The sequence below is a fragment of the Ricinus communis genome, chromosome 4, assembly GCF_019578655.1.
Source record: "Ricinus communis isolate WT05 ecotype wild-type chromosome 4, ASM1957865v1, whole genome shotgun sequence".
Taxonomy (NCBI): domain Eukaryota; kingdom Viridiplantae; phylum Streptophyta; class Magnoliopsida; order Malpighiales; family Euphorbiaceae; genus Ricinus; species Ricinus communis.
The window spans coordinates 24274315-24291564 of record NC_063259.1 but is presented as its reverse complement, the minus strand read 5'-3'; the positions used below and the strand labels follow the sequence as shown (position 1 = coordinate 24291564).

The following is a 17250-nucleotide window of genomic DNA, read 5'->3' as shown; positions in this document are numbered from 1 at the left end:
ATATTTATAATAATCAAAAAATATAATAATAAAAATTATAGATGGATAAGAAGTTTCATTGTTAGATTTTCTTCTAAAAATGTTAAATAATATTTATTTTGTTTACTTAAATAATATCGATTTTTATTATGTGATGTAGATTCAATTTTTTTTTATAATTAATAACAACAGATTTTATTGATAAAAATTTTTAGAATATAAATTTAAGATTAATAATAATATTAAAATATATTTCTAAATCTGAAAATTAAAAATTACATGCTTGATTTAAATACATATATTACAACATTTTATTTAATACATAATCTAATTAAAATTATTATAGAGATTTTTATTTTATTTTTATCTGCTACAATGGTAATGTTATACAGGACATTTTTTTTTTATAATCATACATTTAAAATCAAATAAAATTTATGATTATAAAGAATTTATAATTTAATAAAGATTTAGATATTAATTTTTTTAAAAACTTAATACTTAGTTTTATTGGTGAAATAATAGAAACTAAAAATAAAATATGTAAATATTTTATTATATTATGCAAATAAAATTAATGAGACAAATAAGATAAAAATATAATATAGTAAATATTTATTAAAATTATATATATAATATATAAAAAATATTTTTTATGGTGGGAATTGAAAATATTTATAATTAATTTAAATTTAAAATATTATTTTTTATTATTATATAGAAGTTATTCCTATATATATATATATATATATATATATAACAAATAATAACAATAAATTATATAGTAAGAAACAATAGCAATAAGAATAAAGATATGGAACACAAAGATATAAATAAAATTGGAATAGTGTTTAACTAGAATAAACCAAAATATATCAAACTAGCAACTTCATAAATTAGAATCCAAATATGTTAACATACATAAAATAAGATAGTAACCAAATCCAAATATACACAAAAAAGGAAAAGGTAAAGACAAAAAGAGCATTCCTAAATGCTTAATTATCCATTTCCATTGAACAAATAAAACCAAATTCCAAAATTAGAAGAGCCCTAAAACAAGTAGTATGCTACCAATCGCATTATGTTACCAAAAGAAAACTTATGAAAACGATGGGCAATTGAGTTTGAGTGGCAAAGGAAGCCGAAACTCATATCATAATATCCTTTGGCCCCGTCCCAACATCTCTCTCTCCTTTCTATAATCTATTTTCTTTGAATTTAAACTAAAGCAACAAAGAAAAAAGAAAGTGAACAATAAAAGAAAAAGAAAGAGAGAATCAAGAAAACAGAGGTAGCCAGCTCAAATCTTCAACGACCTGACACTGCATTCTCAGCTTCTTATTATTTATTGATCATGCTATTATTATTATTATTATTATTATAAATATATTCAACCGACTCAGTTCTTTTCTTTCTTCGTTTCTCTTGTCTCTACCATCTTCTTCTTGTTGGCATCACTTTCTCTCCGGCCAAAACTATTATAATAATAATAGTAATACTAAAAGATACATAGCCTTAAGGTTTGACTTTGGCGAAGTTCTTTTCTATAGGTTGTTGATGTTCTTAAACCCAACATCATTGTCAGTTCAATGCTTTATTTTTTTTTATTGCATTAAACTTATCAAGAGGACGCAAACAGAACCTAGTAGAAGAAGAAGAAGAAGAAGAAGAAGAAATATAGAAAAAGTTAACAGTTTTTGCTCGGGATTGATGCTAGCAGGAGGAGGGTCATAAATTAGTTGGGAAAGTAAAATTGCTGTTTGGCTGGGAGGAAAATTTTCTAATACTGGGTAAGTCTTATTTTCCACTTATAATTTTTCTAAAAAAGATGTAGTTATAATTTTTATCCGAGTTGGGTGCTTAGTTGGAGAGGTACTTATGGCTAAAACAGAGGCTAATTAATAGGGGGCAGGTGAAGATGGCACTAGAGAAGGGAGGTGTGACAGAGAGAGAGAGAGCCGTTTTGCCGATCTTAGGTTGTGCATTGATTATACAGTTCAGAGTGTATGTGTTAGTAGTTGACCTTTTATGATTATTATTATTAAGGTTTTAGATTACTACATAATTACACCAGTATCTATCATCACACACACTTCCTTTTTGTTTCTCTTTCCCTCTCTCTCTCTTCCCCTGTCTATGTTTCTGCATTTATTTTCCTTTTTCTACAGTGTTCTCTTTGGAACACTGAACTTGGGTGGGATAATAATATCATCAAATTAAAAGCCCCTTCAATTATCGATCTTCTTAAATAAATCTCAACCATGGAATGTTTCTCTCTTTACTCCTTTTCATTTCATGTCCCTTCTCCTATCTCTTTGTCATGTCATTTTATCCAGTATCCATAGATCCCTTCTTGTTTATCTTCTTTTTTAAAGTTGGTTTCTCTTTTTAATTTTATTACAGTTCTCACTCTTTTCTATTTGCAGTGGTTTTTTGAGCAGAGTGCCTGTTGGTTTGGTTGGCTCTGAACAAAAAACCAGAAAAAAGGAACTAATCTCTTATAGCTTATATAGAAAGGTATACCACTGTTCAAATATTATTTGTTTTGGTTTAAATTTAGAGATTGTTGGTAACTCTTTATCTTTTGGGATCTGTTTTCAGATCTCTCTTATTCTCTAATTTTGGTTTCTACTGAATTTTTTTTTCTGTTTTCAGATCTCTCTTTCTTTAGTTTTGGTTTCCACTAATATTCTTTTTTTTTATATGAGATTATGATAAAAGTTAAAACCCATCTGGGATTCCAGATTTATTTCATATGTATTTGTATAACAGTGATGGGTTAGATCTGATCAAAAGCTTCCAAACAATACAAAGAAGGTAGTGCAACAGCAGAAGTGTCATATCCAATTTAGTTTGTTTATTTTTTTATTGTTTAATATAGTATTGTATATACGGGTAATTATATTTTGGTTGAAAGTTTGTGTAAGCTTTCCTAAAAGTTAAACTTTTCTCGTCTTTTTACTTATAGAGCCACATAGAGGACATGTTTTAAGATTCCACAGTTAACCTAAAGTTTTTGGTTTTGACGCATCCTTTTGTAGCCATTTTGAAACGTCTTGTTTTCTAAATTTTATTGGTCATTGGACGTGCTTTCGTCTTGTTTAAACTACTAACAACGCAAGATGCGATTGTATTTTTTTTTTTTCCAGATGCTATAGTTTAATGCTGGTCGTTTAATGTTTAAGCACTTTTTTTTTCTTATAAAACATCTTGTAGTTTGTGATTAGCAACAGAAATAGTCATAGTTTGTGTCTTGTATGTTAGTTTGTGTTTGGTTGTTGTTTTCATTTTTCAGATTACTCATGGATTGACATCATATTATCGCCTTTGCTAATTCAACCACTTAACAGTATGTTTATGATTAGTGGTAGTTGACTTGTCCTCCCCCCTCTCTGTAAATTCTTAACTGGCCTGGACCAGCCACGTTTTGTATTGATCCCTTTCCTTTAATGCTCAAGATTCTAGGACCTGTAAAACTATACTTTTTTTCGGCATTGAGATGCCTTCTTGTTGCAAACCTGGACAACCTGTTCAATGCCGGTTTAGAATTTGGTGCCAAATTAAAACTAGTTCAGTTGTGCACGTCTTACTTCTTCTTTTTCTTTAATATATATTTTTTTCAAGCTTGAGCGTTATACGTTGATTTACCGTTATTATTATGCAGAATGGTTTTATATTGTTTTGCTTGCAATGGGCAGGACAGGTTGCACTTTCCTGAGTAGCTTATGCTTGAAGATATCACTAAAACTAGCTTGAAGAACTGTACAATCTTACGTCTTATGCAATCTATGTGAGACATGAAACTAGGTAATGATAAGTATCTTCTTTAATAAGTATCTTCTTTAATAAGCATCATTGTTGTTTAATCTCTACTAGACTCTTTGTTTATCATGGTATTTTGAGTTAGGATCACTTGTGTTTATAAGTTACTGTGATATCTAAGTAGGTGTTATCGGTCTTGTGATCTTGTTTTGATGCTAGAATCCATGTTTCTTGGTCAATGAATCGTTACCTTGGAGAACTTCATTTGTCCCTTTTAATTAAAATATGTAAGGTGTCGTAGTGCTTAAGGTGTCAAGCCAATTTATTCTGATGCATTTAGTGGTGTGCTTGTTACTGTTTTGTTTTGTTCTCTTGTTACTTTCTTCCTGGAACACCTACCTTCTGAACTTTTACAAGACAATTTCAAATTTTTCCTCAAGTTTGTTGTTATTATGGGCCATTTAATGATATATATTCCTGATTTCAATTTTCAATTTTACTGAATACTGTACCTTGCAGATAGTGAACAAGTACTCTGCCATGGAACTGGTGACCATAAGTCTATCTCCAAATCTTTTGGATACAACAAGATTGCTCTGGATTCATCTGGTCTTAGGTCTGGAAATGTGATTGTGAATGAAGATGAGAATGGGCCCTTCTATGATTTGAAGGCCAGGGAAGGTAATACAGATCAATTACATTACTTGGTCAATGGTGAAGATGGTTGGAATGCTTCAAAACTTGATTCTTGTACAGGTGTGAATGTATCAATACATGATAAAGAGGAGGAAGTGAGAAATTTTACTTCACTAAAAATTGAATCATTTGACAAGGACTCAGTGTTCTATATAGACAAAAATGTTATGGAACCGGAACTGCCAGAATTGGTACTTTGTTACAAGGAAAATACTTACCATGTTGTTAAGGACATATGTGTTGATGAGGGAGTTCCTTCCCAGGAAAATTTCTTATTTGACACAAGTGTAGATCAAGAGAAGTTGTGCCCATATCTGATTCCTGAGAAGGACATAAAGAGTGAAATACAAAAAGAAAGGGTTGATTTAGATATGAGTACTCAATACCTGTCTAAAAATGACAATTCCTTCAAATGTGATTCCAAGGAGTCGATGGCAATAGCGGAAATAGAGGATGATGCAATGGAGGAAATTGCAAATTATACATCTAAAGAGACTTTTTCACTTGGGGAGTTGCTTTTGATGCCAGAGGTAGTTGCAGAGCTTTCACATTCCAAGTCCTTACTCAACAGTACAGATGAAGCTGAACAACTTTCAATTCAGGTATGCATGTATAAAATTATCCTAGTTTGCCAAATTTTTCTAAGAACAAGATGGACTTAATCTACTTTGAGATGAAACATTTCTTTGAATTATTTGAATGTTGAGGTTAGGATGTATGTTCTCTCTCTTTCCCTTTAGTGAGTGAGAGGCTTATTTGCCGTGTGGAGTTTAGGATCAATGTGCAATTATACCACTGCACTGCTTGGGCAAACTGATGGTTGTATCACAAGCATATTATTTCAATAGTTCCGTGTATATCCCAATATTTGAACCTCTTCCAATAATTGCATTACTTGTGCAAAAGATGGTTTTACGTGCCGTATAGAGATTGATAGGTCCTCAAGTCCTGCTTTTAGAAAGGATTATTGCAGTTTGGTTCTTTATGATACAGTTGCCAGGTAAAGATGGGATTAGAGGTGGGGTTCGTGGTGTCTGAAATCTTTGTAGCCTAATGGTTTAATGCTTTTAATGCAGAGGCCAAGTGAAAACATAGTCTTAGCTACAGCTTCTGCTTGTGAAGAATCTAAATATGCCACAGAGCAATTCTTATTGGTGACTCCTGCTGTGGATCCTTTAGTGGAGGAATCTGGCCATGAGGAAGCAAAATTGGGAACCCTTACCTCAGATTCCTCACCTAAAGCATCAGATCATGGTCATGATGAAGTAATCTTAGCAAGTCTTGCTCCCAGTTATGCAACTGAAGAACCAGAAAATGGCGCCAAAGCAGCAAAATCGCCAAGCCATACTCTGGATTCCGTGTCTGACCTCAACTCTTCTGCACCCACAGCAAGTGGGGGAGAGGAGGGTTCTCAAGTTGGCGGCTCTGAACATCTTGAGTCTCGGAATTCATCCAGGCATGAAGATACTAGCATCACTGAGCCATTTAGCGGTCAACTTCAATATAGTCATGGGGAGTCAAGTTTTTCTGCTGCAGGTCCTCTATCAGGTCTGATAAGTTACTCGGGGCCAATTGCATATTCTGGCAGCCTCTCTCTTAGATCAGATAGCAGCACAACTAGCACTCGCTCCTTTGCTTTCCCCATGTAAGACAATATCTGGTCCTCTATCTGCTCTTATCAAACTTTAAAGCCTTACTGATAGAAAGCTTAATTGCTCTCACAGATTGCAGTCTGAATGGAATAGCAGTCCTGTAAGAATGGCAAAAGCTGACAGGAGACATTTCCGGAAACATAGGAGTTGGAGGCAGGGCCTTCTTTGCTGTAGATTCTGATTGCTTCTGTTCTGTCCATAGATTGAAAGAAAATATGTATACACCATTACAATTAAGGCTTAGGAGAGTATAAATATGCATCCTATTTTCTTTTGCTTGGAATGTAAGTTAGTAGGCTCACCATTGTTATGTTTTTAGGTTTGATCTCATGCATGCCAACTAAGGTATAAGCAAATATCTTATATTTTTGTTGTTTTTTCATCCTATATTCAGTAAATTAATTCTATATCCTCCGAGTGTTGGCCAATTCTTTTAGAAATCCTCTACGCAGAGGTTTTACTTGCTCATTTGCCTGTTAATTTGGGACTCATGCTGGTAGTTTTCATGTTTATCTGGATTGGAACTCCATTTTTTAGCTGAAAATTCGTTTTCATGTTTATCTGGGTTGGAACTCCATTTTCGGAGCTGAAAACTAATTTCCATGTTTATCAAGGACTCGTATATCAGCACACTTGAGGTGGTCAAGTTGCAAGAGCAATCCCTCAGAGGCAGGTTTTGAATTTAAGCTTCCATCGACTGTTTCATTGGACTTCCTATGAATCTTAAAAAAAATAAATAAATAAAAAGAAAATAAAAAAAACTGATATGTCAACAACTAATAGATATTTCATCAACAATGATGATACATTGGATTAAAATTTAACAAAAGATATTTATTTTAATATTGAATTAAAAATTATTAAAACATATTTATTTTATTTTATTTATTAAATAATAGTAATAATAATAATAATATTAGAATTCATTTATAATAAATAAAATTTGTAAAAAGAGCGTATCTTAAAGCTAAAAATATATTTTAGTCCTATTATCAAATATATTAACTTATTAGTATAATTCTTTTGCAAATTTATTTATTTTACTAAAGTTTAATTAAATCTTGTTATAATAAATTTTATAAATTTGATTGCTATAAAATTTAAAATGAATTCTTATTTTAATCAAATGTATAAATTTTAGAAATATTTATTTCAAGCAAGGATTTTGCCGGATTTACAAACTGATAGATTCTTATAAGGGGAAATGGAGAGGAGTGTCTTAAACTATTTAAATCTTGATTAAAAGATAAAAACGCACCCAGACTATGTAAAGTAAAAGGAAACTGATAGGAAGTTTCTCAGCAAAAGAAAATCATTTTTGAAATTTAAACAATGAATTAACGTTTCAATATTTCGAAGCATTTTCAAATTCATTCCTACGTGTCTAGTTTCTTAATTATTTCTTATTTCTTGGAAAGAAGAAGAAGAAGAAGAAGAAGAAGAAGAAGAGATCGAGATGGCAAAGGGTTGGCTCCTCCATCCAAGAGTAAGCATCCACACAATTCCTGCATATGGGTTTTATCTCTTAATTAATAGCTTTTGTTTTCTTTTGGTTCAGACATTCGATATTGCATCTCCGTTCAAGTGTAGATATGTACTTATTGTCAATACCAAGGCTTTAACTTCTGACTAGTCTTAACTTACCAGCAATAGTTAGGCCAATCAGTTTTACTATTATTTATTTAGGATTTAACCAAAAAGAAGAAAGAAAGTATATACTTGGCTACGTTGCTCACATAAAAAGAAAAACCTTAAATATATGTTAAGACACACACATGAAGGTGATTTTCTCGTAAGATCACTATGTGGAACTTGAAGCCTGAAACTGAGCCATATGGTTCTCACTTTCCTGGTACTATTCAAGGCGAAAGGAATATATGACTGCCTAATTGATTGATGGAATGATAAAATGAGCTGGCCTGCATCCATTTTAGCTAAGGATGAGAGAAGAACAAAGTACATAAACAATGAAAAATATCAAATACTTTCTTTCTCCATTATGGCAGGGAAAGATTGTGATGTTTTTCTTTATTATTCTTGACAGTAACAGGTATAATTTTATTTGGGGTTTGATGGGGATATGTGTAGACATGGTTACAGAACAGAAAACCAAGAGGGCCCATACTACAGTAGGTGACAAAAAGCCAACCCGAATGCTGTGAAGTCTCCTTAAAAGCCAGAATAAATATAGGATTTCCATGTACTTGTTTTGGAACTCCTCAATTTGTGCTTTGTGCATGCTTCCTCCCTCTCTTGTCTGTATTTTCCTTTGGCTAGCTAGTATAAGTACCCGTATCCCATGCTAAAGAAAGTCTACCATGCAAAAGTCTTTTATGAATGAAAATGGAGCTTTTAGTAATCTTCACATCTCTATGTATTTGTCTCTCGATGTTAGTAACACCTTGTGCGGGTTTTCAAACTGAGGAACAGCCATCTCATAAGGGACAAGGTGATTAAGCTTGATTTATTTGTGTTTGTAGTATCATCCTGTCTAGTTCCCATGATCACAACAAATGGTAATCATGTTTTCATTTCTTTGTTTCTGTATGAGCAGGTATTGGTGCTGATGAAATGCATTCTCTTCCTACCCTTCCAAGAAAGCTCAGAGTACTCCTTGATAAGGCAGCACTGCCTGCAGCTGTAAGTATATAATACACATGTACATACTGTGAATTACATATAGAACCAACTTGTTCATGTTCTAACTCCTGAACAACAGGTTAAAGGTCATGGAGGTCAAGTTTCCACTTCAAACAATAAACAGAAGAGAGATTTATCAGGTATATCACCTACCAAACTCTATGCACTACTTTTATTCTATACCATTTTTTAGTTTTCTTTTTGTTTCTGCTGATTTTACTAATGTACATGATTGTCCAGGAAAAGCACATCACGGAGAGGAAAGCATGATAAATGCAAGCAGAGGGACAAGGCAAGAATGGGCGGAGGGGACCGACACATCGCAGTTTTTGACAATGGATTATTCCCACGTTAGAAGAAGACGTCCTATACATAACAAGTCCTTGCCGGTTGGTCCATGAAACATGGAGAAAGAGATAATCCGAAATATAGTTTCTCAGTACAGTACTAATTACAAGTTAAATTAGAAGAGCAACCCCCTTTTCTTTTCTTCTTTTTCTTTTGTTTTTCTTTGTTCTGAACTCGAACAAACCCCATCTTAGGATAACAATTTTGCTTTAAAAGTAATGTTTCTTGTATGTATCTAGGAGACTCTGGAGTAGGTTTTGTTTATTATATGTCTGTAATGGCCGACATTATGGAGCATAACCCTAAGATTTTTGTAACAAATTACTAGTATCCTATGTGAAATCTGAGATTGTTTTTCTTTTTTTGTAAGACAGTATCAGATGTTAGTCTTATTAAAATCATATATCATTTTTCTTATAATTAAAAAGAAAAATCATATTATTACTACCATGCACTTTAAAAATTTATACTTCGAGAACATATATGATTTATTTTTACATCAGTTTAGTATCCTGATATTTTTAATAATAAGATTTAAGAATGAAAACTAAATTTATCTTTCAATTGATTATTTGATAACGAAAAAGTAGCAAAAGTAATACTAAAAGAACGCCCATTAATTAAGAATCAATGTGGTTTAATTGTTTATTCAAATTATAATCATTAATGATTAAAAAATTTTAAAAAAATAAATACCACCTTAAACAACTTGATAAACACATTTAAAGTTAGCAAAAAATGAGTTTAACATATCAAACATTAGCTTAATTAAATATGAAAACTTTAGACATGAGCCAATTATCCCCAGGAAAAATTTCATTTAGCAAATCATCACAGATTTACACCTCCAAAAAGAATAATTTCCACAGCCAACAATTATTGAATCTCTGCAATTAGTTTAAAAGCAGTCAAAACTTTGATTTCAAAGTTCGAACTCCAAGGTTTTTGATAAAATAAGTAACAATAAAATTATGTTACGGAAGAAGGGTAGGCAGCTATAACATCCTTTTGATTCACCTCTGGCGATCATCGGCCGGACAGATGTGGCACATGTGTCTTTGGAAACTGAAGAAAAAATGGCATTGAAGGGCTAAACAGATAGCGGAAGTAATTAGTTTGACTGAATTAATTAAGTTAATCAAGACGGTTTAGTCTTTTGAAGTGCTTTTTTCTGTTGCTGGTTGTCTACTAATATATTAGCAAATGTCTGGGACACATGGGTTGTGGACTCCTCATGTATGGAATGGCACTTTGCCAGAAATCCAGCTCATGGGTTCTTGATTTGACATCCTTCTATTTTAAATAACCTTAATGGAAGTAATTGGTTCTGTTGAGGGTATCCAAAATAATTAGTTAGTATTTTAGTGTTACTATGTTTTGATATATAATAATAATAACCAAAAAAAAAAAAAAAGCAAGTTTATTAATTATCATGCCACTAAATCAATAAATCATGATTTAAATCATAATGTTAATAAGCTTTTTATTTTTTTTATTTTTTACCGTCCCTATTTATATTTGGGAATTTTCATTTATTTTTCTTCTTCTTCTTGTTACAATGCTAAGTTGGTCCTTTTAATCCATCGTTTACTTTTCCCTCTTTTAACTTTACCTTTTATTTTGTTTTCCTTCTAAAATGGAGAGAAATATAGTGCAAAAAAATTATTGTTATTATTTTTCTTTTTCTCTTTTATTTTTTTTTCCTCTCTTATTTTTCTTCAATCCAAACAAAGAGTAAATTGCAGGTAAGCCAAGGTGGATCTGTAAGATTCATGTGGTTTATCTCAAATAGGTTAAGAATCTCCCTCATTTGCCTGAGATTCACATTTCGAACTGAAAAAGATTTGGGTTTTTGAGGTATTAATGCATATAATCACTATAAAATTCCTAATTTGGGCTTCACAATCTGATAGATAAGTTGATTTGGCAATTTAACATATCTACAAAGTATACAGTCTACTGCCTGAATTTCAAGTAGGATAAGCCAGTCGGGAGAAACTAAAACAAAAATTGCTGCTCTAGCAATAGGATAACGTGTGGATAGTCAAGTCGCTTCAGTCTTGTGTTCTTTACCTCTCTCGGAAGAAGCCCCGGGCTTTAACGTTAGCTACCAGATTAGCTAATTTTATGGTGAGTCTCCAGAGGTATTTTTCTTGATACAGATTCTCAGATTGTAGCTGATGCCGCCAACGCTAATTTACTTTCCAAGTCCCGTGAGAGATTGAAGGTACCGTTTTATTTTTATCGGAGAGCAACTCTCTTAATTTTGTATGCCTACAGTATCTTATATATTCTAGTAATTATCATGCATTCAGAATATAAGAAATTAAAAAAAAAGGTTTTTAAGAATATTATTATGATTAAAGCTTATAAAAATAGAAGTTTCCGTTTATCCTAATATTATTATTATATATTATTTCTAATTGGTCAATCTTTACAAATTTTTTTTTTTAGAAAAATAATTTTATTAGAGAAATGAATGGGTACAAATCTTTACCATAAGATTACCTCCTTATAAAACTTTTGGGAGAAAAACCCACTGAGATAAAAAAATTAAAAAAAAAGAAGAGTGCAATCAAAATATGAGAAATTCCAATAAGCACAATCTTTATAATCTTATAGTGAATCTTTATATAAATTTTATCCCTATACTACTATTATCTATTATTTTTCCATTAAATTAATAAAAAATTAAATTAGTCAATTTTAACAATATTAATTATAAGGTTCTTTTGATAAATTTATTCGTTTTCTCTTTTTTCGAACTAGAGATTTCGGTTGTTTGAAATGTATTCGAAATAGGCATTGTAATTTAAAGATGTTTCTAGTATAATATTTTTTTTGATGTTTTTTAAAATATCATAGCGACTATGTAAAATGAATCTCATTTTAATTATTAATTCATCTATAGTTATTGCTATATATATATATATATATATATATATAGTAAGTGATAGCAACTCATGCTTAGCATGACCATACCAATTTTTCTTTGCTACAGAATGTTTGTAAAATTATAACTAGTTTGGACTAGGCTCAAATTTGCCGTTGCGGCACTGAGCTCAGGGCCATGGAGAGAGGCCCAACCAAACTACAGTCTTAGGTGCTCCTGAGAAACCTTCTTCTAGAATTTGAACGCATGATCTGAAGCCACTTAGTAAACACCATTCCTGCTAGGCTAGCACACTGGGTATTATGATATATATTCATGGAGTATCTAATAGCATTTATGAACTGGATAGCTGAAAAATAGTTAGAATCTAGCTTATTGCAGGGGCTGAATGAATCACAGTTCCCTCCGAAGCTCTTGCTAACATTTTATATACTGATGCCATTTCTAGCATTAATCTACTAAAAGTTTCATCCACCACCATGCCTAACGCTTCATTTTGCCAAGAAATTAACTTCTTGATACCCCCGCTCTGTATGTACATATGCTGCAAAACAACATTAAATATTAAATATATAATCTTTTTGAATATTTATAGCATACAGTATATTTTCTTTTTAAAAGAAAAGTTTTATTTACATTAAAACAATATGACATTTATTTAACATTATATTATATTACATGCTTTGATTAATAAACTATATGGAAACCCAAGTCTCATGTTTGGATTCACTCAAACAATATTATATATATTAAAATAGTTCCTTTCTACTCTCGATTGTACCATATTAAATAATTTTAAACTCTTTAAAAACTTTGTACTAAAAATGTCATTGAATTTTAGAATATAAATAAATAGATACTTATTATTTAGCCATCATTTTTGGAATTAAACATTACTTGCTTTTTGAGTCGTTTTCATTTACATTAAATATTTTTTATTTTATTTACTTTTTTTACTTAAATTTAATGCAATCAAAGTATTTAAATGATAAACAAATTAAATATTATTTTAAAGTTTTTTTATCAAGTTAAATTCGTGAATATAAAAGAGAGTTTTATTATAATAAAAGCAATATTAAAAGCAACTTGTGCATGAGAGGTTAAAAGTCAAGCTTTAAATCGTAATTTACTCGCTGAATAAATCATATGTTTGCATGGACCGGCTTCGAATCCTCATTTACGAAACGGCGTCGCAATGGTATATCAATCAATAACTGAGGACTTGTATTTTTCTGACATAAAGAAAACGAAACCAAACACTCCGCAAGAAAGGAAGGCATAACAGAAGTACGAAGGAAGGTGAAAAAAATGGAAGATATATGGAAGAGAGCGAAAGTGTTCGCAGAAGAAGCGGCTAAAAAATCACAAACCCTAACTTCATCATCCAACAAAATCGCCGATCTAGTCGCTGAAACAGCCAAAAAGTCCAAAGAACTTGCATTGGAAGCTTCCAAAAAAGCCGATCAGCTAAAAACAGCCGCTCTGAAACAAGCCGATCAGATCCAAATCAAGTCATTTGCCGATATTATCCCTCCTCAACTATCATCTCTCTCCATTGTCAATCCTTCTTCTGCATCTTCATCTTCATCTTCGGATCCAGAGGAGCTTCGAAAATTTGGAGTAACTGATGATTTGAGAGACTTTGTGAAGGGACTTACTTCTAGTACTTTCCAGAATTTTCCTATTCAAGGTATTTATATTGACCATTTTTCATGCTTTGTGTAGTTAAATTGAATATGTTTTGATGATGATAATGATAAATATTAAACGGTGCAGATGAAGCTGAGGTGTCTGATGTTGCGACCACAGGATCAAATGTACGGAAAGATCTTAATGAGTGGCAAGAGAGGCATGCTACTCTCGTTCTCACTAATGTTAAGGTAAATTTCTATGCTCGAGTTGATTTGTATGTTGAAACGTGTTGGATGGTTAAGATTTTTATGTTTTAAAATTATATATGTTATTGTTGAGTCTTTAATTGAGTAATGCGGTTTTACAAACGTAATGCTTCATCAGTTATTACGTTTCTTTTAATGAGCTATACGGACAAGCTGCATTGTGCTGATGTCGCATATGCATTTTCTATTTCAATTTCATTTGCATCGAAGTATCATGTTTAAACATAGTGCTTTTAAAGTTCTAAATATGCAAAAAAAAAAAAGGTTCACTTCCTAGAACTCCAGAAAGAAATGAAGCCGTGCTGCATATGACATGGTTTTGCAAGAGTTATTGGAAATGGTTTGCCGAAAAAAACACAATGATGAACAACCAATTTAGGACAATACACGTATAAGTCATGTCCAAACACTGTACCTATAGAAGTTGTGATGTTTGGTCTTTGTTTAACTCTGTAAGAGGAGGTTTTTTTTTGTTCTTACAATGATATAAAGAATTCCATGTTTTCAGATTATACTTTGTAAATTTATGTAATATTTGTATGTTTCTTTGCTCATGATTATTCTGATGCAGCAAATCTCGAAGTTAAGATATGAATTATGCCCTCGTGTGATGAAAGAAAGGAGATTCTGGAGAATTTATTTTACACTTGTGAGCACTCATGTTGCACCGTAAGTACCTATTACTTTATGAAGTTAAACTTACTTGTGCTTTAAGTTATGCTAGGTTAATCTTGATGTATAGCTACTGTTTTCTTTCTTTTGTTGCTTTACATGAACATTGAAATTTTCTACAAATAGCAGAAGCGGGACGTTGGAGTGATTCTATGCACATTTGACTTTGTTAATACATTTTTAGTGCATATCTATCTATAAAGAAGAGAGGGTGTTAGGCAATTAACAGAGGAGGCTGATATGATACGTATTCTCTTTGTTGTTTTTGTTGTTAAAACTCAGGTATGAGAAACAGTATATGGAGGAGGTTAAGCGCAAAGAAGAAGAAAAACAGATAAAAGATGAAAAATCCAATCAAAGTGCAGTATCTGGAGAGAATTCTGGTTCTGATGTGAAAGACAAGAATCTGAAAAGCAGGCTGCCAACTGCATCATCAGCTGAGCAGGAATTGGATACTTTTCTTTTGGGAGATCTTGAAGACAGTGATGGGGGTCCAGGTATTTTCTTTGAGCATATCATGGTGTTGTAAATTGAATTGTTTGCAAGGCCATGCATTTTCTATTATTACAACTTGTGAGGTGTTTCCTAATGAACAACTGAGCATATTGCCTGCCGTCATACAGCTTGGTCCATTCTGCTGCTTATATACTGAAAGATGAAATAGCCGAATAACATGGAGGCATGCTCATATTACCAGCAATGTGATGAAAATAAATTAATGTGCAGCAAGGTCCACATATGTTGAAATGGAGTTGAAAGTTGAATTGCTAGATGACCTTTATAAGTAGAATTTTAGTGGAAAAATGGATTGGATGTATCCTTGAATTTCATTTTTGATATTATGAGAATTTTACTTCTAAAAGTAACACTGATACTCCTAATTAAATCATTGAATCCTTGTTGTACTTTGTAGTCCTGTGCACTTGTGGCGTCAATCGATACCCGGTCTTTTTTTTTCCTTTTCTGTCAAGGCATGCGCTCTCCCTTATGCAGGACATGTAGCTTGGTTTGATTAGACTCTTAAGTTATGAACACACCGGTAAAATTAAATATGCAATGTGCAGGACATCTTTGCATAATTCATAAACAATGATCGATTAATTGGAATGAAATTCGATTTTCTATCAAATTTACAGTGACAGTTGATATTTTATAATCTCTGATATTTCCTGTTGTATTCTTTACCTTCGGTTGGTTAATCATATGCAATGTTTGCAGATGATGGTGATGGCAGCTTTGATGATGATTTTGACAAGATTGACAATTCTGTAAGTTTATCTCATCATTTTTATGGCATTTTTAGTCCAGTACCATTTATTTCCATTACATATCCGCCAATATATGATATTTTATGACCCTGATCACTACTTTTGCAAGTTAACTTGAAGCCTAAGGTTTTGGCTTATAGTTGTGGGCATGCTGATCTGAGCTCCTATTCAAATTTATTATACTGTACGCTATCAGGGCTTGTTTGAAATTTTGGGGGCGTTTGCAGGATATTGAAGATGAGAAGCATTTGAAGAAAGCTAGTGCTATGGATGATTAGGTTTAAGAGACTATGGAGTAAAATTAAGTATTTGGAATGAGTGAAGGCTGGAAAGGGAACAGAAACAAAAAAGGAAGAAGTTGCTCTCTACCTCAGAAATTATTATGGTGCTTATGGGAGAAACATATGTAAAGCAAATGTCAATCCGGCAGATGCAAAATCCAGGGCAGTTAGTAAGATGTCGTTTATGTTCATTCGTTTATTTAAATATGTGGACAGTGATAGATTATATTGGCTGTTTGTTGAAAATTTAGAGGAGGCCAAAACTCAATTGCCTTGTACAGATTTCTTGATTCGGTTGATTCATAATTTAAAGTTTCTATGAATATATTCAAGTCGCAGAGTATTGTCCAAGTATGCTGAACTTGAAGATAATTTGTAAGAGAAGTGGTGGATGCATGTTCCTTATCCGTGGCTTCTTTCTTCTGCCCTAAACCTTGCATGAGCTCTTGGCATATCAGAAGGCAACAGAGGAGACCTGTGAATCCCAAACTTCATATTGAACAATATTTATTGATTTGGAAGGTGGGAGACTCTTGTGGATCAAAACAGGGACTTGTTTGTTAACAGGATTCATATTTAGAAGCGAAGAGCTTTTATTCAAGACATTCTCTTCCCCGCACTCTTACTTCATTTCTCTCTCTGCTGTGGTAATTTTCAGGATCGACTCTTAAATCTAAGAGAAGAACTTCTTCTGCCATTAGCACCCAAAATTCCAATAATTAAATGCGGTATGTTGTTCAGCGAATAGAACAGAAGAAAGAATCATACGCCGGTGTCAAATGAAAATATTAGGCCCGAAAATTAAATGAAAAACATTCGTAAAAATAAAGAAAATAAATAAAAATGCCTGAAGTTAGGATTTCTTATTCTCTTTTTGGGATTTAATATTTAAACGGAGCCAACTCAGTGACTTGTCAAAATAACAATTTAATATTCTCTTTTTTCTTTTTACCAATTTTAGACTCTTTCATACTTGATTCATGATTTAGATTTGTCTAAATATTAATTACGGAGCCAACTCAGTGACTTGTCAAAATAACAAAGTTTTACATTTCTATGTTTTCACATAACATTAAAATAGAAATGCAAATGTAATAAAAAAAATAAAAATCCAAAAACTTTAACTTTTAATAGAATTTTTTTTTTCTTTTACAATAT

The 17250-nt window shown here is 32.0% G+C and overlaps 3 protein-coding genes across 11 annotated transcripts; all 3 read left to right on the top strand.

Moving 5' to 3' along the window:
• The first annotated feature begins 1362 nt into the window (after positions 1-1362).
• Positions 1363-6501, top strand: LOC8264664. 9 transcript variants are annotated; one of them, XM_015716568.3, is made up of 6 exons: positions 1363-1772; positions 2409-2499; positions 3686-3789; positions 4264-5042; positions 5517-6085; positions 6165-6501. In XM_015716568.3, the coding sequence occupies exons 3-6, from the start codon at positions 3780-3782 to the stop codon at positions 6271-6273; spliced, it is 1467 nt and encodes a 488-aa protein (XP_015572054.1). In that variant the 5' UTR covers positions 1363-1772; positions 2409-2499; positions 3686-3779; the 3' UTR covers positions 6274-6501. The 9 variants fall into 9 exon arrangements, with proteins under 9 accessions (XP_015572054.1, XP_015572053.1, XP_015572058.1 ...); XM_015716567.3 differs by having other exon boundaries at positions 3681-3789; XM_048372961.1 differs by lacking the exon at positions 1363-1772 and having other exon boundaries at positions 2037-2499; positions 3681-3789; positions 4264-4425; positions 4501-5042.
• Positions 6502-7595: 1094 nt separating this feature from the next.
• Positions 7596-9449, top strand: LOC8264663 (protein GOLVEN 6). The gene is made up of 4 exons (XM_015716508.3): positions 7596-8541; positions 8647-8732; positions 8812-8872; positions 8973-9449. The coding sequence occupies exons 1-4, from the start codon at positions 8430-8432 to the stop codon at positions 9131-9133; spliced, it is 420 nt and encodes a 139-aa protein (XP_015571994.2). The 5' UTR covers positions 7596-8429; the 3' UTR covers positions 9134-9449.
• A 3746-nt stretch (positions 9450-13195) lies between these two features.
• On the top strand, positions 13196-16430 carry LOC8264662. Its single transcript, XM_015716462.3, has 6 exons — positions 13196-13663; positions 13750-13853; positions 14443-14540; positions 14826-15040; positions 15762-15811; positions 16039-16430. The coding sequence occupies exons 1-6, from the start codon at positions 13282-13284 to the stop codon at positions 16087-16089; spliced, it is 900 nt and encodes a 299-aa protein (XP_015571948.3). The 5' UTR covers positions 13196-13281; the 3' UTR covers positions 16090-16430.
• The last annotated feature ends 820 nt before the right edge of the window (positions 16431-17250 follow it).

Bases quoted from the DNA above. Each gene is read 5' to 3' on its own strand.
- LOC8264664 (XM_015716572.3), top strand. The intron at 5,043-5,516 runs GTATGCATGTAT...CTTTTAATGCAG, and splicing joins CTGAACAACTTTCAATTCAG to AGGCCAAGTGAAAACATAGT. The intron at 6,086-6,164 runs GTAAGACAATAT...TTGCTCTCACAG, and splicing joins CGCTCCTTTGCTTTCCCCAT to ATTGCAGTCTGAATGGAATA.
- LOC8264663 (XM_015716508.3), top strand. From the start codon at position 8,430: ATGAAAATGGAGCTTTTAGTAATCTTCACATCTCTATGTATTTGTCTC. The intron at 8,733-8,811 runs GTAAGTATATAA...CCTGAACAACAG, and splicing joins AGGCAGCACTGCCTGCAGCT to GTTAAAGGTCATGGAGGTCA. The intron at 8,873-8,972 runs GTATATCACCTA...ATGATTGTCCAG, and splicing joins ACAGAAGAGAGATTTATCAG to GAAAAGCACATCACGGAGAG.
- LOC8264662 (XM_015716462.3), top strand. From the start codon at position 13,282: ATGGAAGATATATGGAAGAGAGCGAAAGTGTTCGCAGAAGAAGCGGCT. The intron at 14,541-14,825 runs GTAAGTACCTAT...GTTAAAACTCAG, and splicing joins GTGAGCACTCATGTTGCACC to GTATGAGAAACAGTATATGG. The intron at 15,812-16,038 runs GTAAGTTTATCT...GGGCGTTTGCAG, and splicing joins TTGACAAGATTGACAATTCT to GATATTGAAGATGAGAAGCA.